At 39.4% G+C, this 27,680-nt stretch overlaps 1 protein-coding gene, 1 non-coding gene and 1 pseudogene across 2 annotated transcripts; 2 read left to right on the top strand and 1 right to left on the bottom strand.

Moving 5' to 3' along the window:
• The first annotated feature begins 349 nt into the window (after positions 1-349).
• LOC122904792 lies at positions 350-695 on the top strand (annotated as a pseudogene).
• Positions 696-9,227: 8,532 nt separating this feature from the next.
• LOC122905631 lies at positions 9,228-9,373 on the bottom strand. The gene has a single exon (XR_006384374.1). It is a non-coding gene; the product is annotated as a U4 spliceosomal RNA (small nuclear RNA).
• Positions 9,374-11,074: 1,701 nt separating this feature from the next.
• On the top strand, positions 11,075-27,405 carry STEAP1 (STEAP family member 1). The gene is made up of 5 exons (XM_044245981.1): positions 11,075-11,172; positions 15,214-15,299; positions 23,100-23,612; positions 24,240-24,404; positions 27,038-27,405. Exons 2-5 carry the CDS (start codon positions 15,219-15,221, stop codon positions 27,293-27,295), a joined length of 1,017 nt encoding a protein of 338 aa, XP_044101916.1. The 5' UTR covers positions 11,075-11,172; positions 15,214-15,218; the 3' UTR covers positions 27,296-27,405.
• The last annotated feature ends 275 nt before the right edge of the window (positions 27,406-27,680 follow it).

The following is a 27,680-nucleotide window of genomic DNA, read 5'->3' on the forward strand; positions in this document are numbered from 1 at the left end:
AAAAACTTACAGGTAGAAATACCATGTGATCCAGCAATTCCACTCCAGGATATGCTTCTGAAGAAAACAATGCCCCTCATTCAAAAAAACATATGCAGCCCCATATTTATTGCAGCATTATTTACAATGGTCAAGACAGGGGAACAACCTAAGTGGACATTGAAGGATGACTGAATAAAGAAAGTGCAGAGTGTATGTGTGTGTGTCTATGTGTGTGTGTGTGTGTGTGTGTGTATACAATGAAATATTATTCAGTAATATAAAGGAATGAAATCTTGGTGGGCTCCCTTTCCTGTCTCACTCTGGCCATCTTGGTGGCTGCTCTTGGCTGGGGCTGCCCTGCACCTAAGGCAGGAAGATGGGGGCCATAAAGAAGGTGAAAAATTCACTGGGGTTGATCAACTCTAGGCGCCAACTGATTAAGAAAAGTGGAAAGTACTCAGTGGGATACAAGTAGACTCTGAAAATGATTAGAAATGACAAGCTAAAGTCATTCTCACCAACAACAGCCCAGCCTTAAGGAAATCTGAAATAGAATAATACGCTCTGTTGGCCAAAACTGGTATCCATCGCCACAGTGGCAATAATATTGAGCTGGACACAGCATGTGGGAAATAACATGCACTCTGGCTATCATTAAGCCAGATGATTCTGATATCATTAGAAGCATGCCAGAAAAGACTGGTGAAAAGTAAGTTGCGCAAAAATTTTTCTTTAGTTAAACTGTCCAGAGCTTGTTTAAAAAAAAAAAAAAAAAAAAAAATGAAATCTTGCCATGTACAGCAACATGGATAGATCTTGAGGGCATGATGCTAAGTGAAGTAAGTTAGTCAGATAAAAACAAATACTGTATGCGCTCACTTACAGGTGTGATCTAAAAAAACAAAACAAAACAAAAAACAAAAACAAAAAACTGAGCTCATAGATACAGAGAACAGATTGGTGGCTGCCAGCAGTTGGTGTTGGTGGGGGATGGAAAAGGGGAGTAAGGAGTCAAAAGGTCCAAATTTCTAATTATAAAATACATAAGCCACAGGCATGTCATGTACAGTGTGGTTACTATAGTTAATAATACTATATTGTACACTTGAAAGTTGCTAAGATTCTCATCATAAAATTCTCATCATAAGAAAAAACATTTTTCATCACTATATGTGATGACAGATGTCAACCAGACTTACTGTGGTGATCATTTTGCAATACATACAACTATCGAAACATGTTGTATACCTGAAAGTGGTATAATTTCATACATCAATTTTGCCTCCCTAAAAGAAATAATAATTTATGGAAATGGTAAGAGTCTAGTACCATTTAATTCAGGAAACATTAGATACAGATGTAGATAGAGATAGTAAAGGATATGATGTAACGATACACACATATATACTCATAAGCAAACATAGATGATAGACCAACTCCCATCCAGGAGGCTGAACAGACGGAATCTGATGCTTACTCTCAGCCCCATGGACATTATTTAGACCTCGGAATATGCTCAAGCTATCATAATATAAACACAATCACACACACACAGACACACACACACACATACACACACACAAATGCATCCTTCTCGGTTTACAGCGAGTATGAAAAAGTCTGGTGAAACCATGTAAGCAGAAAGCAGCTTCAGCCGAGACGTCTCCCGGAAGAGATGAGTTCATTTTTACTACAAAGGGCTCTGGAGCCACCGTGTGGCCACACGGCACAGCAGCCCACCACCAAATCCATACCACAGAAGCTGTGAGGTCTGAGCTTTCCAATACCCCCACACTGAGAAGATGAATAGTTTCCTTGATTGGAAGAAGAACCCTAGCCCTTCTCAGATGGAAACAGTGCAGAGAGCTTGCTCTATTGTTCGAAACTATTTTGGTGTTTTGTGTTGGATGATCTCATCTGACTGCTCTCCCCTTGAAGCTCACTGTGGGTCCTGAAGGATTCTGTCACTGCCAAGCAGTAGGAAAGACAGGCATGTTACGTGACGGACTAGGGCGTGATCAGAAATGAGCTCTAATAGAGGTGTGTGGACAGAAAGGAGGGCTTTTCAGGAAGCTAACCGTATACAAAAGCAGGACCGACAGGCTGACAGCAAGGGCTGGGTGGGAGAATTCAACTCAATTTTTTGTTGTTTCGTTTTTCGAGCAGCAGCTACTAGGAGTCATTGCTCTCCGCTAAAGGCTAGAGACAGGAAGAAAGTTAACACCTGCATTAGCTCAGTGAGGAGGGAGGAATCTTGAAGCACTGAGGAATCACAACCAATATACGATGTTAGAAATTCTCTGGTTCACCCAAAAGAGCAGTGCTCTAGGGAAGGAACCCCACTAAGTTTATAACGCTTTTCTGTTCATTACGTGCTGCTAGACCAAAGAAAACTTTAATCCATATAAACCACTTCTGATTTGGAAGAGAAAACAAGACCTTTCCTTTTCTTCGCCCCGGGAAAAAAATCTCTCACCCTTTGGAGGCCAAGTTCAAAAGATCCACTTCTCCATTGTATCTTCCCTAACCAACAAAACGCCAAAATCATTGCTTTATCACTTCTTTGAATTTGGGGCACCCCTACCTTTATTTGATTACCCTGTACTTGGTTCTAAGGAGCTCTGATTTCTTTTCCCAGCGAACTCAGGTATTCATAAACTTTTCATCCCATTTTTACCCAAACAAATGTTAGACACTGAAGACAGAGAATAACTTGTCAATTTTTGCAGGTTCAGTGTCCTTACCTTGCATGCCCTTCCCTTCCTTGCATTCCCTTCCTGACGGGCATCAAACCTAAGCTCACTCACTGTCCTTCCCCCCGCTTTCCACAAGGCTATGTAAATCTCACATTTCTCTTCTTCTAATCCCTGAGAAAACAGGATCGCTGCTTCTGCTCAAAGACAATCTTTCTGCCATGTGCTGCTTTTCCTCTGTTCACTTTTCTCCAACACCTAACTCCATCAATTAGTCTCCTTTTTCATAGCTTGTCAATCTCTCTCTTTACATAGCTCTCTTCTTCTCAGCCTACAAGAAGAATCTAATCTCCCTCACCCTGCTCCCCGATTGTTGCCCTAAGTCTCCTTCCTTTCTTATCCAATATGTTCCCCATTTCCGTCTTGATACACTCAGTCTGGCTTCCTCCCTCAATTCATTTCATACAGTTAATAAAGTCATCTCAAATGTCAAATCCAACATTTATTTCTTACCTTTTTTTTTAAAGATTTTATTTATTTATTTGACAGACAGAGATCACAAGTAGGCAGAGAAGCAGGCAGAGAGAGAGGAGGAAGCAGGCTCCCCGCCGAGCAGAGAGCCTGATGTGGGGCTTGATTCCAGGACCCTGGGACCATGATCTGAGATGAAGGCAGAGGCTTTAACCCACTGAGCCACCCAGGTGCCTCCCCACCCCACACACTTTTTTTTTCATAGCACTTCCATTGTTGACAACATGCTTCTTAAACTCTCTCCAAGGAAAAGCAGTTTATCAGCTCTTCACTATATACTATGTTCTTTACGGAGCCTGAGAAGTCAAGTGAAAAGAAATGGTCCTGGCTCCCAAAAGGTTACAGTCTAGCAGAGAAAGTTGAGTAGGAGGCAAGGAAAGTGCACAAGAAGTTTCTTTGTCTCCTGGTTCTCCTGTTGAACTTTTCCATGTTCTCCCTTCCCTATAATAAAGGTTTCTCCAGTTTTTGATCACACACCCTATCAATATATATATCCCTCATATACTTATAGACATAAGCACATACATACAATCAGAGGATAATATCTCAAGATAATAAGGTGAAATTTGTCATTATCTATGCTGGACATACATTCACATTTCAAATAGTCTTCTGGATAGCTTCTTAAAAATTACTTTGAAATGAAACTGATAAGGAGATTTAACTTGGAGTAAGAAAAGATGCCAGCTCAAGGAAGTGGAGAAAAAGGGAACCCTTATACACTGCTGGGAATGTTCACTGGTGCAGCCTCTATAAGAAACAATATGGTGAATTCCTAAACAAATTCAAAATAGAGCTACCATATGATTCGGCAATTGCACATCTGGGTATATATCTGAAGGAAATAAAGTCACCATCTTTTTTTTTTAAGATTTTATTTATTTGTTTGACAGAGATAACAAGTAGGCAGAGAGGCAGGCAGAGAGAGAGGGGGAAGCAGGCTCCCTGCTTGAGCAAGGAGCCCAATGCGGGGCTCGATCCCAGGATCCTAAGATCATGACCTTGGCTGAAAGCATAGGCTTTAACCCACTAGGGCACCCAGGCACCCCTAAAGTCATCATCTTGAAGAGCTATCTGTACCCCATGCTCATTTCAGTATTATTTATAATAGTCAATACAGGGAAACAACCTAAGTGTCTGTTGAAAGATGAATAAAGAAAATGTGATATATATCATATATAATATATATATATACATAATATATAGTATTAATTACATGATTATATTATATATTATGTATTTGATATATAGACTTGTATACACACAAATACACAAACTGGAATATTATTCAGGGATTAAAAAGAAGGAAACTGCCGTTTATGACAACATATATGAAACGTGAGGGCATTAGGCTAAGTGAAATAAGTAAGAAAGAGAAAGACAAATACAGAGCAAGATCTCACTTACATGTGGAATCTGAAAAAACTGAAGTCATAGAAACAGAGAATAGATTGGTGGTTGTCAAGAATCAGGGCAGGGGTGGGGAGGTGTGGAATGGATGAAAGTCGTCAAAAACACAAACTACCAGTTATAAGATGAATAAAGTCCTGGGGATGTAATGTACAGCATGGTAATTGTACTTAACAATACTGTATTATAGGGGCGCCTGGGTAACTCAGTGGGTTAAGGCGCTGCCTCCAGCTCAGGTCATGATCTCAGGGTCCTGGGATTAAGCTCCACATCAGGCTCTGCTCAGCAGGGAGCCTGTTCCCCCACCCACCACGCCTGCCTCTCTGCCTACTTGTGATCTCTGTCTATCAAATAAATAAATAAAATCTTTTTTAAAACACTGTATTACTGTATTATATATTTGAATGTTGCTAAGAGAATAAATCTTGAAAATTCTCACCACGAAAAAAAAATGTTAACAATGTAAGTTCATGTAAAAATATATATATGTATATATGTATATACATCTTATATCATTACATTGTACATCTCATATAACTGCAGGTTATATGTGAATTATATCTCAGTGAAGTTGGAAAAAGTAAAAATAAAAGACGGCAACAAACATGCCAGCTCTTTCACCTTCTTTTTGTCGGTTTAGACTTTCCTTATGGATATTCATCTTCTAACCGCAATTTCTTGGCAAGAATCTTTTTTTTTTTTTAAAGTAATCTCTATAGCCAGTGTTGGTTTGGACTCACAACCCTGAAATCAAGAGTAGGATGCCCTACTGACTGAGCCAGCCAGATGCCCTCTTTACAAAAATCTTTTAAGTGACTAAGTTAGACTTTATATTATAGAATTCAGCAAAAGATGCTGTGAGAAACTGGAAAAGCTACTAAGAAGTGATTCTGGGTCATTGTGCACAAATACTCCACTCTTAGAAATATAAATGACATACGTCATATAAATTTGCCTTCTTGGTACCCTGAGTATTGGTTTTCAGTTATGGCACCCAGGTAATTTTTTTAATTAAAAAGAAAAATCAATTCTAGTGTAGTAGGGAGTCCCATGGTGGAACCAAGTGGTGTTCCCACTGAGTATTCCCCATGTCTAGCATACCTGGAGGGCCAACAAGAAGACCACGTGAGAGAACTTCTACATAAAGCTGCTCACGGTGGAGATACACAAGAGCTCACTTTGGTACTAATAGCCTCCAGTGTAAGACTGAGCTGTGAGTAACAAGCTTACCCTGAACCTTCAGACAGGCTTCAGAATGTGGAAGACAGTAAGCCCAATGAAGGAAGAAATCAAAATTCCCAAGTCTGGTATGAACATAAAGATCAGAGTTGGAGGCAAGAAGGTGGTGGAGACTTCCAGTTGTTCACCAAAATTTGCTGCCCTTTTCCATGCTAATACATCTTAACATGCAGCCACCCAGCCAGAGACTGCATCTTCCTGCCTACCTTGCCATCTGGGTAAATCATCATCAATAGAATGTGAGTGGAAGTGACTGGGCAACTTCTGCCTCAATTCCTAGTAGCAAACCATTGCTTTGGACTTGCACTCTTTCCCTTTCCTGCAACTGAATCATGGATATTCCTAGGCCATCCTTCAACCATGATGCCAAGAACAGTGCCCTAGGAGAAAGCAGGGCAACCAGATGGAAGCAGTCAGGGTGCCTGAATGACCTCGTGGAGAGAACAACCAACTTGGAATACTCATTGCAGGACTATTACCTGACTGTGAAACCACTTCTTTAAACACCATATGTGGTCCTCTGTGTCAGAGTAGCTTAGTCAATGCGCTAACTGATACCTCAGGAAAACCAAATTGTGGGATGGTTTCTGTTAACTGTTACTCTCTTGAATCCCCCCAACCTGATGCAACCTGAGGAAATTTTGGCTGCTTATATGTGGTGGCAGAGGTGGTATAGTACAACAGAAAGAGAACTGGGATAGTGTAGATTTTGGTTGAAGCCCCAGCATGACCTCTAAAAACTGTACAACTTTATCGAATTACTTAGACTTTCTAAGCTTCAGTTCACCTCTAAAGAGGATAATAACAATATAGTAGGGATACTGAGACAACCAAACCCAGTTCTGGGAAAGAGTAGGCATTTCATAACTGATAGTATCCTCTCTTCTGGAAGCTCAGATCCAGGAATTGGTAGGCATGGTTCTCTATGCCGAGGACTTTACAAAGCAGAGTCTATTACCAGAAATTTTGGGTCCAACTCTCCCAATTAGCCTTCTTAACTCTCTATTGAAGCAGCTCTCCCTACCTAACACTCTCACTCCCCCATCTCCTACCACCCAAGACGCATAAGGTCTGTAATTCCTGTGACAATGGCAACTCTGAACCTACATGCTCCTGTAGCAGAAAACAAAAAAGATAAACACACTAAGGAAGGTAAGAGTGTGTTCTGTGTGAAATAAATAACAGTGGATATGTACCCACAGTTTGGGTCTAAATGATGTCCAAACATTCATGAACTCCATATTTATGTGCCCTATACAACTCTCTTGAGACCAAGGGCTAAAATCACATTCCACAAACATTTACAAAGACTCTATTCCATCAATCACTTAAGTTACAAGAGATATAAGCATTAAAAATGGCAAGGCCTCAGTAGCACCTGGGTGGCTTAGTCAGTTAAGCATCTGACTCCTGATCTCAGCTCAGGGCTTGATCTCAGGGTTGTGAGTTCAAGCCCCACGTTGGGCTCCATGCTTAGCATGGAACCTACTTAAAAAAATTAAAAGTTAGTTGATTAATTAATTTTTTAAAAGGCAAGGTCTCAGCTCTCTTAAAACTCCCAATTTAATGAGGGTAACAGAAATACATATAAAAATCTTCAATACAGACAGATTCTAAAAAGTGTTATGATATATCAAACAAGCTAGGGTATGGGCTTAGCTACCATAACAGAGAGGACCAAAATAGAGCGGTTTAAACAAGAGATTTATTTCACTATCATGAAATGTTTGATATGCATATGTGATAGAAAGAGGAATTGCCTAGTTTAAGCAATATTAGGAAAGTGGTGAAATCCATCCTCTTGGTCCCAGTGCTCCTTTTTCTTCAAAGCTACAACTCCTTTACAACCTCTGCAGTGTAAGTCTTCAATATCCTGGTATATCGCCCCCTATGCTAGAACATATTTTCAAAAAAGTACTGAAGTATTTATTTTAGTAGGCTGTAAATAACTTGTAAGGTTTAGCGTGGTACCATTTCCAGGGACTTTAGCCCTTTGATGAGTTACAACAGAGATAAAGACAATATAATATATTTTATCACGGACTTTTGAGCATCATTAAGCAGTATTTGGGCAGAGATGGATCTGTGAGTATCAAAATACACCACCTATTCTTAAAACATATCTAGAATGGATGTTGACTGTTAACAGTGTTGGTGAATGAGCAATAAATTACATTGGGGGAAACACATGGAAGAATTTTTTAAACCTCCCACCCCAAGGTTAGGTCTTCTCTCTACACCCAACTACTTCAATTTACAGAATTGGGGATAAACTGACCACATACCGTACTTTGATCAGTACCAGGTGATCTTGAGTGAGTGAAGAGAATTTATCATATGAAGCTCATAGAATCAGAAAAGTAGGCCAGTTCAGCTTTATCGTGTCTGCACTAAAATGATCATTTTGACAAAATATTTCTCCATGAACTTTGGGTATAATTTTTTCCTCATCTTAAAATAAACCTGACTGGGGCCCTTGAGTGGCTCAGTCATTAAGCATCTGCCTTCAGCTCAGGTCATGATCCCAGGGTCCTGGGATGGAGCCCACATTGGGTTCCCTGCTCAGTGGGAAGCCTGTTCCTCCCTCTCCCACTCCCCCTGCTTGTGTTCCCTCTCTCACCGTGTCTCCCTCTGTCAAATAAATAATAAAATCTTTAAAAAAATAAAATAAAATAATAAAATAAAATAAAATAAACCTGGCTATTCTTACAGGGCAAGAAGTAGACTTGCAATTATGTTGATCATAATTTGAGTTACTGTGCCCTTAGGAGTTAGTTTGATTTCCCAAGGAGATAAACTAAAGTTCCTGTCATCAACTAATAATTTGCTATGTATTGCTCATTGTGATTATTTTTTCATGGTATGATCATTTTTATCTTATCTTTTACACCATCATACTCCATTCTTCTTAAATGGCAGTCCCATCGAGTTCTAAGATTAGGTTGCTTATCGGTCAGGGAGAGGTATTCATAGATTCTAAATTATTATATTTCCCCTGTGCTGTGTTCATGTGAAATCACTAGTTCAGAATTTGATCCCAAATAACATTGAAGAAATGTTTTGTTAATATGCTCTCTCACTATAGTTTAAGTTTGTTACAAAATATTCTGAATGACCCAAATATGTTTGTAGCTCACTGTTGAATTCCTCTTTTCTTATGAGTCATGACAAAACCAGTTTTGGTTTTCAAAATGTGTAATAGTCTAACACTGTTTTCCACAAATCATACTGATTTTGAAAAGCTGACTCAGAACATTTTTAGATGCTTTGGCTTTGTGTTTCTAAAAAAAAAAAAAAAGAAGGAAAAAAAAAGGAAAGGAAAGGAAAAAGAAAAAAAGCTGGTCATATCCAAAGCACAGGTCATTTTGGCCATCTGCATGCAAAATTGCAGAAATTTCATCTGTAATATTAACTCCTGACAACTTAATAAAAGCTCTTTAATACCACAATTTTTCAATTAGCAATAATCGCGCCCCGGATAAACCTCATTGGCTACCATACTGCCACTGCGCAAAGCTAATACCACAATTTTTAATCCAATATTATGCTGCCTTTAAAATATCTACAAACTAATTTGTAAACAGCCTCATATTTTCAATCTTTTTACTTAGAAACATACTTTATTCACCACACTAAAATACTGAACAAAAAAATTTTCAGAAGAAATGAATAAATAAAATTCTTAGTTTAATTATAAAGCAAAATATCTGGGCCTTGATTTTAAATGTTAATTAGAAGAAGAAAAACAATCTTAATTGGAGTTGGCTAAAATTAACCGACTTACATTAATATAATTATGACCTTGCGCTCTTCATGTGCCAAATAGATTATGAAAAAGAAAATGTTCTTTGTTCTACGAAAGCTTAAAAAATGAAAGCATATTGCTTTGTTCGATCCTTTAAGACCCAAGACCATTTTAAAAATTCAACAATGCTTAGACATTTAAAAATCTCTCTTAATTCTTTGTGGTTTGTGCTATAAACACAGGCTATTTTTTCTAAAACTTTTTTTAAAAGATTTTATTCAGTTATTTTTTGGGGGGGAAGCACAGAGGGAGAATGAGAGGGAGAAGCAGACTCCCTAAAACTTTTTAAAATGATTATTTTCTAGTTTCACTAGAAATAAAAAGTGTAAGATTCTGTTTCTACCACAAGGCGTCAGGCCATGGTAAGTTAATCTTCAAAAGGCTTTACGCGACCCTGCGCAAAGTCAATGACTACACCAAAAAATACATGTTAAAACATGAACAGTCTCTAGTTGCCTTAGCTTTGACTAAAGAACAATCACAGAAATTGCGGTTGAGCGAGCATTTTCCTTTGTTTTTCTAATTAGATTAGCTTTGAGGATGTTGCAAAACCCTCTTGCAATTCAGGTCTCAGACACTCTACCCTGAGGCTGGTTCCAACTCCGAGGAGTAACCCCCACCCCACCCCACTTCCCCACCCCCACCCGCACCCCCGCATACGTTCTCTTTCTCCGTATCCCTTATGCTTTAAAGACACCCCCCCCCCAAAAAAAAACCTCTGAAATAGCGACAGTAGCTTTATTTTCGGGTTGGAGTGCCTGATGGGGTAGGGTACGGGAAGCTGGCTTTAGTATATCAGAGGCAAGGAAGAGGCAAAGGCAACGTGGGGCTTAAGGGCCTATTCAGCCAGGGGACAGGGTTCATGCGGTTTAGGGTACAAGATTTGTACCATTCAGGGGGCAAGTCACTCTCAGATCTTCACATTCGGATTCCTCAACTGTAAACAGCAGTCACTTCATAGAGTTACTGCTAAGTTTAAAGCGGGCTGGCGAAGCTCTAAAGCAGTCCGTCTCAAAGTGTGATCTGAGGGTGCTCCAGCATCACCGGGAACTTGCTAGAAATGCAGAATCTCAGGCCCAGACTTGAGGATCAGGAAACCGTGAGGGGGAATCTGTTAGTTTAATAAGGCCCACAGGTGGTACACGTTCAAGTTTGAGAACCACCGCTCCGAGGAACTGCACGAACGTTTGTTCCTCGGGAGATTAGCGAAAGCGGGAGGAGCAGGCCTCAGGGGGAGACAGGGCCATCCGAAAGAACACCTGGAACGGCCTGCTTGCAATGTGGGGAAACGCTCGGTTTGGCCGCTGGAACCCCCCGAGGGCTGCCCCTCTGAGGCAGGAGCCCTGAGGACGCCCGGCACCTGCAGGTGGCGCTGGACGAGTCCTTGACCAAGAGGCGGGGTCTGCGGCGGGGGAGCAGGCTCGGCGCTCCGGGGCTCGGACGCAGCGTGGGGCTGGCGCGTCCTCGCAGAAGCTGTGCCGCAACTTACCGTCTGGTCGCGTCGAGGAGCGGGTGAGTCCCTTGAATCGTCCCGGCTCGCTGCTTGCTCCCCGCCTCGGTGTTTCCCTGCGAGAGCGGGCGCGGGCTCGCAGCCGCGGGAGGGGTGTAGCGGCTTGCAAGCCTCCCCAGTCCCGGGGCGGCGGCGTTCCGAGGCGAGAGCAGCTCAATTCGCCCCTTATGCGCGGCTGCAGCGCTCGCTGCCCTCCAGCCCAGCTCTCGGCCCAAGCACACTACTCCGTTGTGGCCGGTCCAGGGGCTGGGAGCCAGGGACTCCTAAGGAAGTCTTTTCGCTGGGGGCCCGGCGGATAGGATGGGTTGTTAAGTTTGCCCTTTGGTTGGATTCTGCCGGCAGGTTTTTCCAACTTGGCAACAATCGCCGCGAGTTTGCATAGCATTGAGGAATGATTGGTACACAGTGCTTAAAATCGTGTGACTTGCCTTCAGGTTTCCTAGTAACGGAGTTTTCGTTTGAAGTTCTGGGAATATTAGTCCTGCTCTTTCGGGCTCGGGTTTGGGGTTCAAGTTCTCTCCAAATAGGCGCTCAAGGAAGGCTTCGTATATGTCATGGGTTTGTAGACACAAAATTTACAAACACCTCTAAATTTCTTGGTCTTTAAAAAAAAGAAAAAGAAAAAAATCCCCACGACATCCTGACAATTACTTAGATTTAACACAGATATTAAGCAATGCTTTAAAAACAAAACAAAACAACAACAACAAAAAAAAAAACAAACAGCCCAGTAAAGAAACCTATACATAGTTAAATGTGGGGAAGCGAGTATACACTTTAAAGTGTAGAAGGTTTGGAAATGCAGTGCAATCCATATTGTGCTCCGGTCGTTGAGTTTCTTCATATTCTAAACTCTTTGACAAAAACATGAGTCACTTGGGCTGTGTCAATATTTAGCAGGAACATCAGGTCAGCCATCCTCATTCAGCAAAACGGAACAGTCACATCAGAAATATGTTTTGCTTTTTTTTTAAGGGATGAGAGTTAGAGAACTTTGGGTCAAATCTGGAGTTCCTAAAATCTGAACACTGTGTTGTTTCTTTCTTTTTTTTTTTTTTTTTTCATGAAAAGATGTTACTGTGGAATTTAAATTATATATTTGGTTAATGTCTGATGGAAACCAACATATTTTATTTGACGGATATTTTATTTTCTCGCCTTTTGGCACAAATTGGACTGCGGACCACAGAGCCAACAGGCTTTCTCACTGCTCTGGGCTCTTCCATGGCCTTGCTCTCCAGCATGGTCTCCCTACCACGCAGATGAATGGGTGGATACTTCTCCAAGGTCACTTTGCCTTTTCACCCAGATTCTGTACAAAGTGGCCCTCAATCAGCAAACACTGCCAACTTGCTTGAGGCCCCAGGACCAGGTCTACAAGAGAACCCTTACACTTTCCATGCCACAATCTGCCTATAAAACTTTCTTTCTTTAGAATCCATTGCACTACCACACAGTTAGTTGTTGAAATTTCTGCCTTTTCCCCTAGACTTTGAGTTTGTGAGAGCAGAGGCTCCATTCCATTTAACTTCGTATTCTCACTGCGTGATACTGTTGTTCACAATATAGTTAATGAGTTAATATTGAATAAGTGTAGATTTTCATGTTAACATCTTTGCCATCCTACAACTCAGAGTGAAACCATCTAAACATAGAGAATTATTTCTTGTTTGGTTGCAGTAAATAAAATTTCTATTCCTGGGGCCCCTCGGGGGGCTCAGTTGATTAAATGTCTGCCTCTGGCTCAGGTCATGATCCCAGAGTCCTGGGATGGAGCCTCTCGTCAGGCTCCCTGCTCAGCGAGGAGCCTCAGCGAGGAGCCTGCTTCTCCCTCTCCCTCTGCTCCTCCCCCTGCTGGTACATGCACCCGCTCTTTCTCTCTCTCTCTCTCTCTCTATCAAATAAATAAAATCTTAGGGGGAAAAAAACCTTCTATTCCTATTCCTAGACACATACATACCTCCCAGATTACTGTGTTTATAATGTTGGTTAAATCACTAAATGATTTGGAATTATACTTATTAAGGAAATAGAGTGTAAGCTTCTCCAGAACAGACACATAGTCTCATTTCTCTTTCCTCCTCTGTGTCTGTCATAGAGTTGAGCTCTATAAATACCTGATGATTGGCATTTGCTTTACTCAGAGCTCTTTTGCATGCCAGTGATAGATACAAAAATCAAACTCAAGCAAAAAAGGGGAATGTATATTGACTTGTGTAACTGAAAATTTCATTATCTGGTCTCAGGAACTGTAAATACTTAAAATATTACCACCAGCACTCTTCTGTGTCTTTCCCCATCTCTTGCTTGTACTTTAGTGTTGTGGCTTGTTTTTATTCTCTTGAAGACATCTTCCTCCTTAGAGCATGTAGAAGAAAGCACAGTAGGCTTCTATCATACCAACTTAACAAAGAGTTAGACATCTCTTTATCTTCCACTCCTCTATATAAATATTAGAGAAAGACTCTAATTGGTTCAATGAGGGTTATGCCATCCCTAAGCCAGTCAGTGCCATCAAGGGAAAAGAGAATTCTGATTAGCCAAGACTGAGTCATATGCCAAAGGAGGGCCCTTTCTCCAAATGGAGGAAATGTTTAAGATCATTAAAAAGTAGTGGGGGGGGGGCGCCTGGGTGGCTCAGTGGGTTAAGGCTCTGCCTTCAGCTCAGGTCATGATCTCAGGGTCCTGGGATCGAGCCTCGCATCGGGCTCTCTGCTCAGCAGGGAGCCTGCTTCCTACTCTTTCTCTGCCTGCCTCTCTGCCTACTTGTGATCTCACTCTCTGTCAAATAAATAAATAAAATCTTAAAAAAAAAAAAAAGTAGGGGGGAAATATGGGCAGACCAATACAAATATCCTCAGCATGAATGTTGCAAAATGTCAAAATACATAATATATAGCAAATGTCCTCAGAGCGCTTGAACAAAGGTAAATGATTGGCATGACAGAAAGATGGCTTCTCTTTATTGTTTGAGAAAATCAAGCCTTTAAATTTAGAGAATGTTTTAAGTATTTGAAGCCACTCCTGGAAACAACTTTCCACTTAGTAAAGTGTTACAGGTGTTCTGAAATTAAGAAACACGTGTTTCTCATAATCAAGTTGTTATATATCTAATCTGTTTTTCTCATTGAATTTCATAAAGTGCAAATTGGCGAGGTATTCCTCTAGAAATAAATTTAGAACTAATAAAAACAACAAATAGTATTATGATATCATGTGTTCCCTTCCTTTAAAAAAAAAAAAAAATGCTACACCAAGCCTGAGGAGGATTTGTGAAGGGTGTTGAGGCAAAAATTCCTTTGTTAGGTAGTAAATTTGACAAAACTAATTTCCACAGCGTTGACCAGGAGAATAGGCATATCAGTGACTGAACACAACTCAATAATTCCATTGGAAATATACTAAAAATTCTTGCTTATCAACAAAAACCAGCCTGTTACTCTGATGAGAAAATGACACTCTGAATATACAGCCTTTTGGGTCCTTTGTGCCACTATCAGGGTTCACTTTACCGAGAATGTCTATTCTGTTTATTGTCTGAACCTCAGAATGCGCTTCCCCATAAAATCATTTAATTAGTATTTCAGATTCCAGTATCAACCCCAAAAGTCTATCAAATATAACTTCCTAAAGTATAATCTTATATCAGCTAAATCCACTCAAAAAAAAAAATTTTTTTCCTAATTCTATTTTACCTTTGAGCAGAGCTGGCTTTCCTCTAAATGGCACCTGGAGTTAACTTATAAAAGGTAACATCTGACCCTTTGAATTCCCTATAGACATGTTTGTCATTCATTGCACCAATAGCTGGGCAAAACAAAGCTGTTATTGACACAAGGACACTGGTTTGAGATTCTGACAGATTATGTGAGGTTAAATGGTAAATCAGTCACTATTTTAATTGCACTTTGTAGGCCACTCTAGTCCTTGTGTGAGTAAATTCTTCTGTTGCCCTATCAAACATTAATATCTTAAATAGTACAGACACGAGGAAGATAATGATGTTTATTTTCTTCGGTGGCTGACGCTATCCTATTTTACAGAACTAATGGAGAGCAGACAAGACATTACAAACCAAGAACTTTGGACAATGAAGCCTAGGAGAAATCCAGAAGAAGATGATTATTTGGTAATATGTTAATAATACTTCATTGAAATCTAGAAACAGAATTTCAATGCTGTCCTGTATCTCCTAGGGTTGAAACCATGATTTTTCACCCTAGTCGACAGGTATCTTCACTCTGATTCCTATCACTGATACTGCGATGGGCAAAGAAAGGTTTAGGGTGGTAGATAAGAGAAATTGTACCTTGACGATGGTCATGGACTTGGCTGAATAACCTCGAATAAGTCACTGAAAATTCCAGGTCTTGGTCTATCTATAAAATGAGAGAGTGGACCAGATCAGCTCCAAGGCCCTTCCAATCCCCTCTAACACTCTGTGGTCTAAGTTTCTTAAGAGAATCATCAGTGCCCATATAACAATGTAAGCATACATTTTTTCCATAGGCAATATGGCAGCTTAACAAGAGATCATCAAGTTAATTGATGATTCACCATTTAAACAAATAAATTCAATTTTGGAATAAGAATCATTTGTCCCACTTTTATGTCACCAGGAGATTAAATGTTTCTTACTTATATAATTTGACTGAAAAATTGGTAGAAATGTTTGGTTCCAAACTCTTTTTGCCTTTCTAAATGATATCAACTGCAGTTCTTACTGAAAGTATTTTATCTTAGTTATTTTAATAGGAAAGATAGTCTATACGATAATTTTATATAACATCACTTTTTAAAATTATTTTTGTGAATTATTTTAATAGGAATAAGAAGATATTATACGTACATATTCTCTAAAATAATTGTGCATAAAATAAAAACATTTTCATTTTTCAAGTTAACCATCATAATTGCTTTTCCATAATTTTTCATCATTAACCAGAAAATTGATCTCAGTTGATTGTACTTAGATTGTTTCAACATGTAGAGATGACAGAAGCTGTATCATGCTCAACTCCCTTCTAAATGGAGCAACTGGAAAAAGCAGAGGATGTAACAGTGATTTATCACTGAAAGTAAAAGTCAAAGGGCAAGAGGCGACTTTTGAACACTAAAAATTATAAAGAACTATGTGAGTTAAGGTTACTCTGCATAAAATGAGGAAATCAACAATATAATATATCACATTAAACTTTAAAATGTTCTGGTTTTTACATAGAGAGCTGTAAGAAATGAAGAATAAGATAGTTGTTGAAATCACTGAGCATCAGGGAAATACAAATCAAAACCACAGTGAGATACCAGCTCACACCAATCAGAATGGCTACAATTAACAAGCAAGGAAATGACAGATGCTGGTGAGGATGTGGAGAAAGAGGAGCCCTCCTACACTCTTGGTGGGAATGCAAGCTGGTGCAACCACTCTGGAAAACAGCATGGAGGTTCCTCAAAAAGTTTAAAATAGAACTACCCTACGACCCAGCAATTGCACTACTGGGTATTTACCCTAAAGATAGAAATGTAGTGATCTGAAGGGGCACGTGCACCCGAATGTTTATAGCAGCAATGTACACAATAGCCAAACTATGGAAAGAACCTAGATGTCCATCAGCAGATGAATGGATAAAGAAGTGGTATATATACAATGGAATACTATGCAGCCATCAAAAGAAATGAAATCTTGCCATTTGTGAGGACATGGATGGAACTAGAGGTTATTATGCTTAGCGAAATAAGTCAATCAGAGAAAGACAACTATCATATGTTCTCCCTGATATGAGGAGGTGGAGATGCAACATGGGGGGCTTGGGGTTAGGAAAAGAATAAATGAAACAAGATGGGATCGGGAAGGAGACAAACCATAAGAGACTCTTATGTCACAAAACAGTGTGGCAGGGGGGAAGGGGGTAGGGAGAGGGTGGTTGGGTTATGGACATTGGGGAGGGTATGTGATATGGTGAGTGCTGTGAAGTGTGTAAATCTGGCGATTCACAGACCTGTATGCCTGGGGCTAATAATACATTATATGTTTATTAAAAAATGTTTTTAAATTATTTTTTAAAAAGGTAGTTGGTGAAAAAGTAAATCATTAAATCATCAGAATATGAATCATCCTAAGTTCTTATTAAGAGGGTTTTTTTTTTAATTTTCTGGTATATCAGTCAGCTAGGGAAATGACAAAATATTCAATGTAACCTTTTTTTAATTGCTAACTGCTCAGAAATGCAACTGGGTAAAGAAGTATGTTCTTAGGAAATAGATCATCTCTATGGGATTTAACTATGTATATAACTTTTGTACCTTCTGATAAAGTGTTTGTCAATCATTACTTACACAAGTGAGATATTTTAGAAACAAAATCAAAGTACAGCATGATAGAAATTATATATTTTTTTCTTTATTTTTTTTAAATTTATTTCTTCTCAGCATAACAGAATTCATTGTTTATGCACAACACCCAGTGCTCCATGCATTGTGTGCCCTTCACAATGCCCACCATAATAATACCCACCTGGCTCCCCCAACCTCCCACCCCCCACCCCTTCAAAATCCCCATATTGTTTTTAAGAGTCCTTAGTCTCTCATGGATCATCTCCACTTCCAATTTCCCTCAACTTTCTTCTCTTTTCCATTTCCTTATGTCCTCCATGTTATTTGTTATGCTCAAACAAATAAGTGAAACCATATGCTAATTGATTCTCTCTGCTTGACTTATTTCCCTCAGCATAATCTCTTCCAGTCCTGTCCATGTTGATACAAAAGTAGGGTACTCGTCCTTTCTGATGGCGGCATAACACTCCATACTGTATATGGACCACATCTTCATATCCATTCGTCTATTGAAGGGCATCTTGGATATTTCCAGCTTGGCGACTGTGGCCATTGCAGCTATAAACATTGGGGTACAGATGGCCCTTCTGTTCACTACATCTGTATCTTTGGGGTAAATAATCAGTAGTGCTATTGCAGGGTATTGGGAATCTCTATTTTTAATTTCTTAAGGAATCTCCACACTGTTCTCCAAAGCGGCTGCACCAACTTGCATTCCCAGCAACAGTGTAAGAGGGTTCCCCTTTCTCCACATCCTCTCCAACACACGTTGTTTCCTGTCTTGCAAATTTTGGCCATTCTAACTGATATAAGGTGGTATCTTAATGTGGTTGTAATATGAATCTCCCTGATGGCTAGTGATGATGAACATTTTTTTCATGTGTCTGATAGCGATTTGTATGTCTTTGTTGGAGAAGTATCTGTTCATGTCTTCTGTCCATTTTTTGAACATGATTATCTCTTTTGTGTGTGTTGAGCTTAAGAAGTTTTTTATAGATTTTAGATATCAATCTTTTGTCTGTACTTTCATTTGTGAATATCTTCTCCCATTTTCTGCATTGCCTCTTTGTTTTGTTGACTGTTTCCTTTGCTGTGCAGAAGGTTTTGATCTTGATGAAGTCCAAAAAGTTCATTTTCACTTCACCTTTGGAGACATATTTTGAAAGAAGTTGCTGTGACTGATATCGAAGAGATTACTGCCTATGTTTCCCTCTATGATTCTGATGGATTCCTGTCTCACATTGAGGTCTTTTTTTTTTTATAAATTTTTTAATTTTTTATAAATATATATTTTTATCCCCAGGGATACAGTTCTGTGAATCGCCAGGTTTACACACTTCACAGCACTCACCAAAGCACATACCCTCCCCAATGTCCATAACCCCACCCCTCTTCTCCCAACCCCCCCTCCCCCCAGCAACCCTCAGTTTGTTTTGTGAGATTAAGAGTCATTTATGGTTTGTCTCCCTCCCAATCCCATCTTGTTTCATTTATTCTTCTCCTACCCACTTAAGCCCCCATGTTGCATCACCACTTCCTCATATCAGGGAGATCATATGATAGTTGTCTTTCTCCGCTTGACTTATTTCGCTGAGCATGATACCCTCTAGTTCCATCCATGTTGTCGCAAATGGCAAGATTTCGTTTCTTTTGATGGCTGCATAGTATTCCATTGTGTATATATACCACATCTTCTTGATCCATTCATCTGTTGATGGACATCTAGGTTCTTTCCATAGTTTGGCTATTGTGGACATTGCTGCTATAAACATTCGGGTGCACGTGCCCCTTTGGATCACTACGTTTGTATCTTTAGGGTAAATTCCCAGTAGTGCAATTGCTGGGTCATAGGGCAGTTCTATTTTCAACATTTTGAGGAACCTCCATGCTGTTTTCCAGAGTGGTTGCACCAGCTTGCATTCCCACCAACAGTGTAGGAGGGTTCCCCTTTCTCCGCATCCTTGCCAGCATCTGTCATATCCTGACCTGTTGATTTTAGCCATTCTGACTGGTGTGAGGTGATATCTCATTGTGGTTTTGATTTGTATTTCCCTGATGCCGAGTGATATGGAGCACTTTTTCATGTGTCTGTTGGCCATCTGGATGTCTTCTTTGCAGAAATGTCTGTTCATGTCCTCTGCCCATTTCTTGATTGGATTATTTGTTCTTTGGGTGTTGAGTTTGCTAAGTTCTTTATAGATTTTGGACACTAGTCCTTTATCTGATATGTCGTTTGCAAATATCTTCTCCCATTCTGTCAGTTGTCTTTTGATTTTGCTAACTGTTTCCTTTGCTGTGCAAAAGCTCTTGATCTTGATGAAATCCCAATAGTTCATTTTTGCCCTTGATTCCCTTGCCTTTGGCAATGTTCCTAGGAAGATGTTGCTGCGGCTGAGGTCGAAGAGGTTGCTGCCTGTGTTCTCCTCAAGGATTTTGATGGATTCCTTTCTCACATTGAGGTCTTTCATCCATTTTGAGTCTATTTTTGTGTGTGGTGTAAGGAAATGGTCCAATTTCATTTTTCTGCATGTGGCTGTCCAATTTTCCCAGCACCATTTATTGAAGAGGCTGTCTTTTTTCCCATTGGACATTCTTTCCTGCTTTGTCGAAGATTAGTTGACCATAGAGTTGAGGGTCTATTTCTGGGCTCTCTATTCTGTTCCATTGATCTATGTGTCTGTTTTTGTGCCAGTACCGTGCTGTCTTGATGATGACAGCTTTGTAATAGAGCTTGAAGTCCGGAATTGTGATGCCACCAACTTTGGCTTTGTTTTTCAATATTCCTGTGGCTATTCGAGGTCTTTTCTGGTTCCATATAAATTTTAGGATTATTTGTTCCATTTCTTTGAAAAAGATGGATGGTACTTTGATAGGAATTGCATTAAATGTGTAGATTGCTTTAGGTAGCAAGGACATTGTCACAATATTTATTCTTCCAATCCAGGAGCATGGAACATTTTTCCATTTCTTTGTGTCTTCCTCAATTTCTTTCATGAGTACTTTATAGTTTTCTGAGTATAGATTCTTAGCCTCTTTGGTTAGGTTTATTCCTAGGTATCTTATGGTTTGGGGTGCAATTGTAAATGGGATTGACTCCTTAATTTCTCTTTCTTCTGTCTTGTTGTTGGTGTAGAGAAATGCAACTGATTTCTGTGCATTGATTTTATATCCTGACACTTTACTGAATTCCTGGACAAGTTCTAGCAGTTTTGGAGTGGAGTCTTTTGGGTTTTCCACATATAATATCATATCATCTGCGAAGAGTGATAGTGTGACTTCTTCTTTGCCGATTTGGATGCCTTTAATTTTCTTTTGTTGTCTGATTGCTGAGGCTAGGACTTCTAGTACTATGTTGAATAGCAGTGGTGATAATGGACATCCTTGCCGTGTTCCTGACCTTAGCGGAAAAGCTTTCAGTTTTTCTCCATTGAGAATGATATTTGCGGTAGGTTTTTCATAGATGGCTTTGATGATATTGAGGTATGTGCCCTCTATCCCTACACTTTGAAGAGTTTTGATCAGGAAGGGATGCTGTACTTTGTCAAATGCTTTTTCAGCATCTATTGAGAGTATCATATGGTTCTTGTTCTTTCTTTTATTGATGTGTTGTATCACATGGGCTGATTTGCGGATGTTGAACCAACCTTGCAGCCCTGGAATAAATCCCACTTGGTTGTGGTGAATAATCCTTTTAATGTACTGTTGAATCCTATTGGCTAGTATTTTGGTGAGAATTTTCGCATCTGTGTTCATCAAGGATATTGGTCTATAGCTCTCTTTTTTGATGGGATCCTTGTCTGGTTTTGGGATCAGGGTGATGCTCGCCTCATAAAATGAGTTTGGAAGTTTTCCTTCCATTTCTATTTTTTGGAACAGTTTCAGGAGAATAAGAATTAGTTCTTCTTTAAATGTTTGGTAGAGGGACGCCTGGGTGGCTCAGTTGGTTAAGCAGCTGCCTTCGGCTCAGGTCATGATCCCAGGGTCCTGGGATCGAGTCCCACATCAGGCTCCTTGCTCGGCAGGGAGCCTGCTTCTCCCTCTACCTCTGCCTGCCTCTTTGCCTGTGCTCGCTCGCTCTCTCTCCCTCTGTCTCTGGAAAATAAATAAAAAAATAAAATCTTTAAAAAAAAAAAAAAATATTCGGTAGAATTCCCCCGGGAAGCCGTCTGGCCCTGGGCTTTTGTTTGTTTGGAGATTTTTAATGACTGTTTCAATCTCCTTACTGGTTATGGGTCTGTTCAGGCTTTCTATTTCTTCCTGGTTCAGTTGTGGTAGTTTATATGTTTCTAGGAATGCATCCATTTCTTCCAGATTGTCAAATTTGTTGGCGTAGAGTTGCTCATAGTATGTTCTTATAATAGTTTGTATTTCTTTGGTGTTAGTTGTGATCTCCCCTCTTTCATTCATGATTTTATTTATTTGGGTCCTTTCTCTTTTCTTTTTGATAAGTCTGGCCAGGGGTTTATCAATTTTATTAATTCTTTCGAAGAACCAGCTCCTAGTTTCATTGATTTGTTCTGTTGTTTTTTTGGTTTCTATTTCATTGATTTCTGCTCTGATCTTTATGAATTCTCTTCTCCTGCTGGGCTTAGGGTTTCTTTCTTGTTCTTTTTCCAGCTCCTTTAGGTGTAGGGTTAGGTTGTGTACCTGAGACCTTTCTTGTTTCTTGAGAAAGGCTTGTACCGCTATATATTTTCCTCTCAGGACTGCCTTTGTTGTGTCCCACAGATTTTGCACCGTTGTGTTTTCATTATCATTTGTTTCCATGATTTTTTTCAATTCTTCTTTAATTTCCCAGTTGACCCATTCATTCTTTAGAAGGATGCTGTTTAGTCTCCATGTATTTGTGTTCTTTCCAAACTTCCTCTTGTGGTTGAGTTCTAGCTTCAGAGCATTGTGGTCTGAAAATATGCAGGGAATGATCCCAATCTTTTGATGAAATTATATATTTTTATAATTGTATTGAGTATATTATTCCTGACCCTTTGTACTTGAATTAATGAAGAATTCGCTCTTCAGTTCTTTGTGGAGAGTTCTTTGTGGAGACTGATCTGCCGGGAACAAATGTTGTTTGCATTCCTTTTCTCCCCTTTTCACCCTCTGGTGGGTCCAAAAAAATAAAGAAGATGCCTGGATTGAGCATGATGTGTGGAGAATGGAAATTTACCAATAAGAATATTATAAAACAAATTCAACCATTACAAAAAAAAGTTTTATTATTTTTGCCAAAGATTACTGGATTTTTTTTTACGTTTTCAATTTTAGTTTCCCACTTACATTATTCCGTTGTTTCATGCCTCAAGGTAGAAACACAATGGTCTCAGCTTTAATAGATAATCTTCTGTCTTTTTTCTAATTTTCTGTCTGTATTCCTCTGTCTTAAAGAAAATCAAATAACAGAAATTAATGGAGAATCCCAACATAGCTAAATCCATATTCAATCAGTGCTACATAGACGGTGACTTCAGCTAACCAGTATCCAAAAACAAGGTTCTGAATGCCCTTTTTTACTGGTAAGCACCATGAACAGAGTAGGTAATGCGTTGAAGAGAAATCCCATTATTTGTCTAAGATGTTGATTTTCTTTGCTTTGTAGGATAAGGACTTGGGAGAGACCAGCACGCTGAAAAGAACTGTGTTTTCTCACATGCACCCAACAACCCACTTTGATGGATTTGATTGCCCTGCCGAGCTTCAGCACAAACAAGAACTCTTTCCAATGTGGCGCTGGCCAGTTAAAATCGCTGCTATCGTGTCATCTCTGACTTTTCTGTACACTCTTCTGAGGGAAGTAATTCACCCTTTTATAACTTCCCACCAACAGTATTTTTATAAAATCCCAATCCTGGTCATCAACAAAGTCTTGCCAATGGTGTCCATCACCCTCCTGGCACTGGTCTATTTGCCCGGGGTCATAGCAGCCATGGTACAGCTTCGTAATGGAACCAAATATAAGAAATTTCCACGTTGGTTGGATAGATGGATGTTAACAAGAAAACAACTGGGGCTTCTCAGTTTCTTTTTTGCTGTGCTGCATGCAATTTATAGTTTATCCTATCCAATGAGGCGATCCTACAGATACAAGTTGCTCAACTGGGCATATCAACAGGTAGGATGACCATACTGCCTACATCGCTGAACTAAAAAGTCTAAATCTTCCAACAAAATAAGGCTTTCTTATTTTAATATCAATACCCCAAACCTCTTTTGAAACTCTGTGTCGGGAAGGTAATCTGCATTTTTCAGTATTTTAGTATAACTCTCCTTTGGAGCTTGGTTGTATATAATTTCAAAAGGAAGAATTTTTTTTTTTTAAGTTGAAAATAGTAAACTATAACTTTAACAACTTAAACACATATTTTGTTCCTGGACAGGGCTACACAGCAACCTTCTTCCTCCTCATGAGATGACTTTTTAATGTTCATTGTTCTTATCTACCACACAAGCATGCACATTACAATCCTAACCATCAAGTAACTATGATATAAATTAGTAAACAAGTTATATATACAATTTATATATATTTTATACATATAATATATATATATTTTCCAGGAAAGAGATTGATAGCTCCAACTCATTTCTCACAGAAGAATGGACAAACAAAGCCACAAATTTGCAGAGGCTCCTAGTTATCAGGCCCTCCATCGTAGACAGAGGGAACGTAGGAGGAGACTGATCTGCCGGGAACAAATGTTGTTTGTATTCTTTCTCTCCCCTTTTCACCCTCTGGTAGGTCCAAAAAAATAAAGAAGATGCCTGGATTGAGCATGATGTGTGGAGAATGGAAATTTATGTGTCTCTGGGAATTGTGGCTCTTGCAATATTGGCTCTATTAGCTGTGACCTCTGTTCCATCTGTGAGCGACTCTTTGACGTGGAGAGAATTTCACTATATTCAGGTAAATTATATATCAAATAACTCTGGTCCCTCAAAAAGGCCAATCTTTTCTGCGCTTATAATATCATCAAGTATATTAACTTTGCCCCATAAAAAATAACAAATGGTTTTCCGGTTGCAAAGATCCCACACTTGTTCCAAACAATAATGTGCTCTCCAATAATTTTTCCCTATCACTTCTAAGTAGAAGTGTTTTCCAGACATAAATAAAAAGCATTACTCAAAGAAAAATATATCTGACATTTGGGGGCACCCGGGTGGCTCAGTCCGTTAAGCAGCTGCCTTCAGCTCAGGTCATGATCCCAGGATCCTTGCGATGGAGCCCGCATTGGGCTCCTTGCTCAGCAGAGAGCCAGCTTCTCCCTCTCCCACAATTTCTAACATTTGAATGTTGTTAGACAATTTTCTAGCCACCTAATAACAACATGGGTGATATTTTAGGAATTTAATAGTTATCGTTTATTTGTTCCCAAATAAACATATTCTTCTGCGTGCCCTCTGATTTTACTTAATGCCTTTTACATTACACAGCTGTATACTCCCTTTAAAAAAGCAACTCTTCTTGACATTTGGAGTTTTAACTACCAAAGTTTTTCTAATATTTAATTTTAAAGACTGCTTTTTCCAACTTGTATTTTATGTAGCCTACTGACTTCTCAGTATTCTTGGGATTCAAAATTATCTCAGATTTACTGAGGTTCATCTTCTCATGGTAGATTACAGCCTAAGAACAGCAGGAGGCAGAGGACTAAATTTAATTTAATCATAAGCACTGCCGAGATTTTTTAAAGCACATAGCCTTAGCTTTTACGGGTGGACATTTTTGGAAGTTCCCACACAGTCAGACATTTCTGCACTATCCCTTCTACACGTCTATACATGTCCTCCTACAGACTCTTTATCAGGACATCTGATTAAGCAGGAAAATCTGTCTCCGTCTGAATTATTACAATAGAGCTTGGAAATGGTGCCACATTTTCCAAGCACAGTACTTGCTGATTGTGTAGGTTTAGCTGGATAGCCATTAGAGTTCTCTGTTCCTCATTAAATAACTTTCTTTGTACGTTTTCTCTGCCTGTCACATGTATGCTGAGTACCACTTTTTTTTAAAGATTTTATTTATTTATTTGACAGACAGAGATCACAAGTAAGTAGAAAGGCAGGCAGAGAGAGAAGGGGGGAAGCAGGCTCCCTGCCTAGCAGAGAGCCTGATGTGGAGCTCGATCCTGGGACCCTGAGATCATGACCTGAGCTGAAGGCAGAGGCTTACCCCACTGAGCCATCCAGGCACCCCTGAGCACCACTTTTTAGATTTAATTAGGAATTCAGGCACTGCATCTTGACCACCCAGCCATGCTGCTATGTACACAAGACCTAGTCCATAGTAAGTATACAGGACACATTTGGTAAGAGGAATATTCAACCAAGCATGTGGATTTTTCAATTAATAACCTAGAAACTTTTCCTTTACAATCTGAGAACTAGTTGTTCTGTGATTTACCTTGGAGACTGATATTTGAAAATGTAAACTTAGCTGTTTGGTTGTATTCATTGGGGCTTAAGAGTGCTTACTGCTGAATAATTGTGAGTTGGATTCATTCTGGCAGACTAATGACCATTTCCAGTAAAGCGAATAGAAGTCAAAACTTACCTAGAAGAGCTATTGTCAGAATGCTATAAAATTACATAGGTGAACAACTATTTTTGAGCAACTTTTTTCTGGACAATGCCAAGTATCCCAATACAAGTTGAAATTTTTCTTCACATCTTCCTATCTCTGTGTGTTGTTTCAAGAGTGGAAATAGCTGTTGGCGTTTTCCCACCTTATCAGGATGTTTGGTTTTTAAAACATAGGCCAAGCTCATTCACCTTAGTATTCATGTACCAAAATCAGAGTCACTTACTTTGGTTGCTTTCATAATTGATAAAGATCACTGACATCAAATTGATTTTTGCACTAATCGTCAACCTGCTAATATTTACTGAGCACCTAAAATGCACAAATCATTGTGTTTATTCTGCAGGGGATCTGTGATGAGTAAAAGTCCCCGATTTTAGATGTCTCTTGATAGGCAGAATGAAGGCAAATGCTCAAGAGACAAAGCACCATAAATTTTTTTTTAAAGATTTTATTTATTTATTTGACAGACAGAGATCACAAGTAGGCAGAGAGGCAGGCAGAGAGAGGAGGAAGCAGGCTCTCCGCCGAGCAGAGAGCCCGATGCGGGGCTCGATCCCAGGACCCTGAGATCACGACCTGAGCCAAAGGCAGAGGCTTTAACCCACTGAGCCACCCAGGCACCCCTAAAGCACCATAAATTAAACATCATAAGACAGATGAACAAAGTATGGAGAAAAGAAAGATGGTGTTACTGATTAGCTGAGGTTGAAAGATTGATTGTGAATTTTCTCAACTTAAATAAACTGGGGGCAAAATACCACCAAAAGTAAGGAAGGGGAGGTGGGGAATGTGTGAGGAAAATGGAAAGATGTGAGTGGACAATGTTGAGAAATATGATAGGGAAGTGATTACAGATGTATGAAGGAATTTCCAAGCAACAGAACAGAAGAGGTAGGATGGAATAAATTCTTATTCAACCAATCCCAACAAGATCATTTTTTTTTCTTTTGCAGAGCAAACTAGGAACTGTTTCCCTTCTGCTGGGCACAATACATGCATTGATTTTTGCCTGGAATAAATGGGTAGATATAAAACAATTTGTGTGGTATACACCTCCAACTTTTATGATAGCGGTTTTCCTTCCGATTGTTGTCCTGTTTTGTAAAGCTATACTATTCCTGCCATGCTTGAGGAAGAAGATTCTGAAGATTAGACATGGTTGGGAAGATGTCACCAAAATTAATAGAACTGACATGTCTTCCCAGTTGTAGAATCAGTTGTTTACACACATTTTTGTTCAATATTGATATATTTTACCATAAATGTTTCAGATTTGTATTCGTTTAATAAAATGACCACTTGAGGGTCTTAACGTATCTTTGCAGCTGAGTCATGAGTTTGAAGTATGTGTGGTTCTCTGTAGATTTGATTCAAAGCAATAAACAAAGCAATCTTTAGCACATTCCCTATGTTCAGTAGAACTAAACATAACAAAACAATCACATCTGATTCGTCAGACTGTATAGCATTATAAATAAAATGCCTTGTAGTCCCCATCCTTAAAACTCATTAAAAGGTATAAGGAAGCATGAAAAAATACATTATCTGGTTCTACCATGCAAGTATATCCATTATTTATGATTGTTGTTAAAGATA

Source organism: Neovison vison, chromosome 4 (assembly GCF_020171115.1).
Source record: "Neovison vison isolate M4711 chromosome 4, ASM_NN_V1, whole genome shotgun sequence".
Classification (NCBI taxonomy): domain Eukaryota; kingdom Metazoa; phylum Chordata; class Mammalia; order Carnivora; family Mustelidae; genus Neogale; species Neogale vison.

Coding starts and splice junctions, on each gene's coding strand:
- STEAP1 (XM_044245981.1), top strand. CDS start 15,219: ATGGAGAGCAGACAAGACATTACAAACCAAGAACTTTGGACAATGAAG. Junction 15,300..23,099: donor CAGAAGAAGATGATTATTTG/GTAATATGTTAA, acceptor TTTGCTTTGTAG/GATAAGGACTTGGGAGAGAC. Junction 23,613..24,239: donor TCAACTGGGCATATCAACAG/GTAGGATGACCA, acceptor ACCCTCTGGTAG/GTCCAAAAAAATAAAGAAGA.